Genomic DNA, 6,680 nt, shown 5'->3' with positions numbered 1-6,680 from the left:
ATCATCCTCCCTTCATCCTTCACCCTCCCTTCCCGTTTCTTCCATTCTCTCCATACCTTTACCACCCCTCCCTCCTTACTCTTGTCTCTCTCTCTCTTTCTCTCTCTTTCTCTCGCTCTCTCTCTCCATCACCCCTTTTCCTGGCATTAAGTCCAGACCTGACACTGACACTGAGTCTGTGTGTCATCCCTCTCTTCCTCCCTCCCTCCTCCTTCTCTCTCCCTCTCTATCCATCGCTCCGAGGACCAGAGTGCCTGCAGACTTGTTTCTCTCTCCCTGGCCCACTCCCCCCTCCCTCGCCTCCTCTCTTTCGCTCTGTCTAACTCTCTCCATCTCTTCTCTGGCTCGCCTCCCTGCTCTCTCTTTCTCTTTGCACACACAGTCAACAAAAGCGAGGTCAGGGGAGAGGGATGAGGGTATAACGAAAGAGAGGAAGAGGAGGAAGAGAGAAACCTTGGAAACAGTGGAGAGTCTAGAGAAACGCAAGTTTGGAAAACCATCGGCATCCTCTCTCTTGAGTAGGTGAGTGCCCTTTCACTAAACTTGTCAACCAACACTAATGTTGCAGGAGAGAGACAGACACAGATAGAGACCGAATAAGAGAACAAGACAAATTTGAACGAAACATAACGGAACTATTTATGACAGACGGTGAGAGATAGCAAAAGTACCAACTAGACTAGAGAGGGTGAAACCACACGGAATCAAGATAACTTGATCTTTGACTCGACGTAGACATACGGAAAGGCACTGTGAGCCAAAATAGGTAGAGATACACCCCTCTAGCAAGATTTATGAATATATGGCCAGAGAACTAGCTCTCACTCGCTGATGTTTCAGGGTTTCTCCTCTTCTTCTGTAATGTATAACCTTTACCCACTTTACTTTGTATGTATTCAAGCTAAAGGTCTGCTAATAATGATTTATGAAATCTGCCTGTCCGGTGTCTTGTGCTTTTAACCGGTATGGCTCTGTGCTGGTTATGATACCTGGTTGCAGTCATTGTTGGGAATCCATCAATGCACAGCACACTCACAACTTTTGAATAAAAGGCAGGATTTATTTCTTCTAATTGTCTCATCCCCATCTATTCCAGTCTTAATCCTAATACTTGATTAATGGATCAATGAATCAACTGTAAAGTGAAGTGTATAGTGTTAGGACATATTTTACCCCACAATGTGTGTCCAGTGTTGTGAGTTGTTAGTCTCTTCCATCGCTACTGTATTAGGGCCTATTGTTGTGTATTTCTCCAATGTCCATTGAGTGTTTAGTTGTTCTATTTCTCCATCATCATGTGTCATTAGAGTATAGTTACAGTGTTAACGACAGTGTTGTGAGTATTTCTGCTCCAATTCTATGTATACCGGTATCACTATCACACATAGTCAGTGTGTATTGTTGTATGTACTTTTGTCCCTCCTTTCAGTGCACCATATGAATGTGAAGTTAGGTTTAAGGTTAGAGTAGTGGTGTTGTGAGAATTACAGGTGTATTACAGGTGTGTAATTCTGCTCCCCTGTATCACTAGTATAGCTTTAGTGTTGTGCATACATATTTACGCTCCCCGTCTGTCTGTGTGTGCATCATAGTCAGAGTGTGTATAGTAATGTGTGTAATGTTGTGAGTGTTTTGGTCCCTACTTTGTGACTGTGTATCATTAGTGTAGTTAGTGTCTGGGGTTGTGTTCTGCCTGTGTGGTTAATGGTAGCTGACAGTGTTACTCTCTCCTCTCATGCGTGTGTGTATAGTCAGTGTCAGAGTGGAGGGGATGTAGCTCCTAATTACTGAGTGTGTTTGTAATGAACTCCCCGTGTGTTGCCGTGGGAGGCTAATGCACAAGTGTGTGTGTCTCTCTTTCTCTCCAAATGTACACTACCATTCAAAAGTTTGGGGTCACTTAGAAATGTCCATGTTTTTGAAAGAAAAGCACATTTTTTGTCCATTAAAATAACATAAAATTCATCAGAAATATAGTGTAGACATTGTTAATGTTGTAAATGACTATTGTGGCTGGAAACGGCTGATTATTACTGGAATATCTACATAGGCGTACAGAGGCCCGTTATCAGCAACCATCACTCCTGTGTTCCAATGGCACGTTGTGTTAGCTAATCCAAGTTTATCATTTTAAATGCTAATTGAACATTAGAAAACCCTTTTGCAATTATGTTAGCACAGCTGAAAACTGTTGTGCTAATTAAAGAAGTAATAAAACTGTCCTTCTTTAGACTAGTTGAGTATCTGGAGCATCAGCATTTGTGGGTTCGATTACATGCTCAAAATGGCCAGAAACGAAGAACTTTCTTCTGAAACTCGTCAGTCTCTTCATGTTCTGAGAAATGAAGGCTATTCCATGGGAGAAATTGCCATGAAACTGAAGATCTCGTGCAACGCTGTGTACTACTCCCTTCACAGAACAGGGCAAACTGGCACTAACTAGAATAGAAAGAGTGGGAGGCCCCGGTGCACAACTGAGCAAGAGGACAAGTACATTAGACTGTCTAGTTTGAGAAACAGATGCCTTCCAAGTCCTCAACTGGAAGCTTCATTAAATAGTACCCACAAAACACCAGTCTCAATGTCAACAGTGACTCTGGGATTCTGGTCTTCTAGGTAGAGTTGCAAAGAAAAATTTGTATCTCATACTGGCCAATAAAAAGAAAAGATTAAGATGGGCAAAAGAACACAGACACTGGACTGAGGAACTCTGCCTAGATGGCCAGCATCCCGGAGTCGTCTCTTCATTGTTGACGTTGAGACTGGTGTTTTGTGGGTACTATTTAATGAAGCTGCCAGTTGAGGACTTGTGAGGCGTCTGTTTCTCAAACTACACTAATGTACTTATCCTCTTGCTCAGTTGTGCACCAGGGCCTCCCTCTTCTCTTTCTATTCTGGTAATTTTTGCTGTTCTGTGAAGGGAGTAGTACACAGCGTTGTACGAGATCTTCAGTTTCTTGGCAATTTCTCGCATGGAATAGCCTTCATTTCTCAGAACAAGAATAGACTGATGAGTTTCAGAAAAAGTTATTTGTTTCTGGCCATTTTGAACATGTAATCGAACCCACAAATGCTGATGCTCCAGATTCTCAACTAGTCTAAAGAAGGCCAGTTTTGTTACTTCTTTAATCAGCACAATGGTTTTCAGCTGTGCTAACATAATTGGAAAAGGGTTTTCTAATGATCAATTAACCTTTTAAAATGATGAACTTGGATTAGCTAACACAACGTGCCATTGGAACACAGGGATGATGTTTGCTGATAATTGGTCTCTGTACGCCTATGTAGATATTCCATAAAACAAAATCAGACGTTTCCAGCTACAATAGTCATTTACAACATTAACAATGTCTACACTGTATTTCTGATCCATCAGATGTTATTTTAATGGACCAAAACATTTACTTTTCTTTCAAAAACAAGGACATTTCTAAGTGACCCCAAACTTTTGAACGGTAGTGTATGTACCTTATCACTTATTTCCTCTACCTTTCTCTCCTCTTCCTCCACCTCTCTTTATCTCCTCCTCCCCATCTTCCAGTAGTTCTGATCTGTGTTCTTATTGGAGGAGAGAAGGTGAAGGGGAAGTGTTATGTGTGAGAAACTCAGCATGCTGAATCTACAGAACACCTCCAGCTGGACTGGGCCAAACAACTGGTACCATCAACCAACACAGCACGGTACAGATAGTGTGTGTGTTTGTGTGACTTGTGGAGTCAGCGTAGGGTGAGCTGGAGAATCTTCCACGACTGAGCAGAAACAGTGTGTCAACAGCTACAACACACACAGACACACACACACACACACACACACACAAACACACACACCTACAGAGACAGAGTGCACAAACACAAAACAGTGAAATGTATACGTACATGTGGAGATATGGAGAATGCATAAACGCTTGTTACACTCAGGCAGACACACACACACACACAAACACACACTCATTTCACCAAGAAAAGAGCTTCAATTATCCTTCTGTTCTAGAACAATCTCTCTCCCCCTTTCCATTAGATGGCTGTGTGGTGGATGACGTGAGTGTGCGGATGGTAGGAGGAGGAGAAGGAGTGCAAAGAGAGAGGGATGAGGCAGAGGACGCACAGCATCACCTCCAGCTGAAGAGAAAGCTCCAGAGGAATCGCACTAGTTTCACTCAGGAGCAGATTGACGCGCTGGAGAAAGGTCTAACCCCAGCCCCAGGCTTCAGTTGAGGCCTGTGGAGAGTCAATTAAATTATAGTAATAAACATGAAGGAAAAGCTACGTTTAATGCCACGGGCATGTGTGTGTTAATGTGAAACATTGTGGGCTTCTTGACAAAATTTTCTCCACCTTACAGAGTTTGAACGGACACATTACCCAGATGTCTTTGCCAGAGAGAGATTGGCAGCTAAAATCGACCTTCCAGAGGCTCGCATTCAGGTAACCAACCGTTCACTCCATCTGTTTAACCCTCCGTCTCTTTATTCTTATCCTTTACTCCCTCTAGTGGCCAGTTTAGAGTATGGCAGCTACCAAAGTGTACCTGAGCAGTTCTCAAACCAGTCCTCTGGGACCACCAGTTTTCATATATTTGTTATATTCCAACAAAAACACACCTGAATGGTTAGTTTGGTTGATTGATTGATTGACAGGTGTGGTTTTCCAATCGGCGAGCCAAATGGAGGAGGGAGGAGAAATTGCGCAATCAGAAGAGGTCAGGGGGCGGGACTTCCTGTTCTCAGGCACACGCCCCCCTCAGCACCTCCTTCAACACAGGTGTCTATCACTCTCACCATGGCAACAGCTCAGGTAAGAAACCATCCACTTTTTGAAATATGTTTGTAGGGGTACAAGTGTGTGTTTGTGTGTTAATGTACAGTATGCGTGTATGTGTGTGTATTACTGTATACAATATTATTTTAAAACATTTCTGTGTTTCTTGATGAAGCCTCAATGCACAGTCGCAGTGACAACTCTCTCTCAGGCTACGGCTCTCTCTCAGTCTTCTCCAATATGCAGGTAAATTCAACAAATGTTTCTTTTTTTATTGTGCTATGAACCCCATGTCGTTCATTGTTAACATGACTATTGGTCCTTCATTTTCAACCAAAACTTTCACTGAATCTTTGTTCTGTCTCATCAGTCCTATCACTGGTTAACAATCTTCTCTCTTTTCTTTTCTCTTCCTGCATGTCCTGTTCCTGTCCCTCTCTCCTCTTCTCTTTGCTCTCTCTCTGTCTCTCCAGTCATTGCCACCCCAGTCCGCTCCTTCTTACCCCTGCATGCTCCCTCCCTCCCCCTCCTCTCCTCCCCCCCTGGCCCGGAAGTTTGACTCCCTCTCTTACCCCTCTCCTCACCTGCCTCCCTCTCACTCTGCCAGCTCCAACACAGGTGAGTCTCTGCAGCATGTGTGCATGTGTGTCTGTGAAGATCTAGCATTTAGTTTAGGTGCCACTTTGCCAACTCATCCTTCTTGTCTTTGTTTCTCTTTCTCTTTGTCTCTCTGTCTCTCTCTGTCTGTCTCCCAGGATATCTCTCTCCTGGTGTGTCGGGTAGTGAGCAGGACTTAGGTCAGTACTGGACCAGACTCCAGTGAGAATAACACAGTTACGGCATGACACTAGATCACCACCAAACCTGCCAGTATCTGAAGATCCACCTATTCACTGTGACTGTGACAGACTAAGATACGCAAACACCCAATCCATTACAATCCAAAGCGATTACAATCAGTCATTCTAAAATAATGGCAAAAACTACCAATAAAAGTATCAATGACCTGCAACAGCCAATGACAATCATGGATGGGCCATGGAACCACCAATGACAATCTAGTATGGGCCTGAAGCAGCCGATGACAATCAAGTATTGGTACTGGACTAGTAATTACAATTAAGCTTGATCTCAGCGTACAATGCCATCAAATGATGAACTGGAACTGGATCCCAGCAGATTCACTCACTCTTTCACTCACTCACTCAATCCTTTTGATGTTTGTTCAGATCAAACAGACAATCAAGCATTGAAATGAAATCCCCAATCATAGTCAAGCATGGATTTCATTTAATCAATGACAGTCCAGCAGGGATTAGTGTAACCAATGACCTAGGAGAGTTGAAGACAATCAAAAACCAATACTAGTGAATAAGGATCTTACTGTGATGCCATATTTTTGTCCTCCTCCTCTCTCCATTCCATTCTTTCAATCGGACTTTTGCAATCCTACCCCTTCTAAAGTCCTTTCCTTCACCTGTACATTTAGCACTGTGTGTGTGTGTGTGTGTGTGTGTGTGTGTGTGTGTGTGTGTGTGTGTGTGTGTGTGTGTGTGTGTGTGTGTGTGTGTGTGTGTGTGTGTGCGTGTGTGAGTGTACGTGCAGGCATGAGTGAGTGTTTGTATGTGTGTAGTTGCATTTCGTGTATGTGTATGTCTTTAAACTGCTAATCATTTTAGTGTATTCCCTTTTTGTGAAGCTGTTTGAACAAAGAAATAAAATCTAAATGTGAAACAAAACAATGCCTGTTATTTAACAGTAATTGATCAGTAATAAGACAGTTAGCTTGATTGATGTAAGAGTTGGAATGTGCATTGCATTTATTTTTAAATAAATCAATCCAATTCAAGTGAATTTACACCACATATACTGTACAAACAGGGAAATAATGGCTGGAAAGAGAGGAATCCTGATGTGGCTTTC

General features: G+C 42.8%; 1 protein-coding gene across 1 annotated transcript; it reads left to right on the top strand.

Moving 5' to 3' along the window:
• Positions 1 to 205: 205 nt before the first annotated feature.
• LOC112261536 (paired box protein Pax-6-like) lies at positions 206 to 6,297 on the top strand. Its single transcript, XM_024436962.2, has 8 exons — positions 206 to 522; positions 3,542 to 3,680; positions 4,018 to 4,185; positions 4,342 to 4,424; positions 4,637 to 4,793; positions 4,933 to 5,003; positions 5,231 to 5,375; positions 5,513 to 6,297. The coding sequence occupies exons 2-8, from the start codon at positions 3,593 to 3,595 to the stop codon at positions 5,578 to 5,580; spliced, it is 780 nt and encodes a 259-aa protein (XP_024292730.2). The 5' UTR covers positions 206 to 522; positions 3,542 to 3,592; the 3' UTR covers positions 5,581 to 6,297.
• Positions 6,298 to 6,680: the final 383 nt, after the last annotated feature.

This window comes from Oncorhynchus tshawytscha, linkage group LG01 (genome assembly GCF_018296145.1).
Source record: "Oncorhynchus tshawytscha isolate Ot180627B linkage group LG01, Otsh_v2.0, whole genome shotgun sequence".
In the NCBI taxonomy this organism is placed as follows: Eukaryota; Metazoa; Chordata; class Actinopteri; order Salmoniformes; family Salmonidae; genus Oncorhynchus; species Oncorhynchus tshawytscha.
Note: the sequence above shows the minus strand (reverse complement) of the source record. Positions and strands in the feature narration are given on the sequence as shown.

Coding starts and splice junctions, on each gene's coding strand:
- LOC112261536 (XM_024436962.2), top strand. CDS start 3,593: ATGTGTGAGAAACTCAGCATGCTGAATCTACAGAACACCTCCAGCTGG. Junction 4,425..4,636: donor TTCCAGAGGCTCGCATTCAG/GTAACCAACCGT, acceptor ATTGATTGACAG/GTGTGGTTTTCCAATCGGCG. Junction 4,794..4,932: donor TCACCATGGCAACAGCTCAG/GTAAGAAACCAT, acceptor TTCTTGATGAAG/CCTCAATGCACAGTCGCAGT.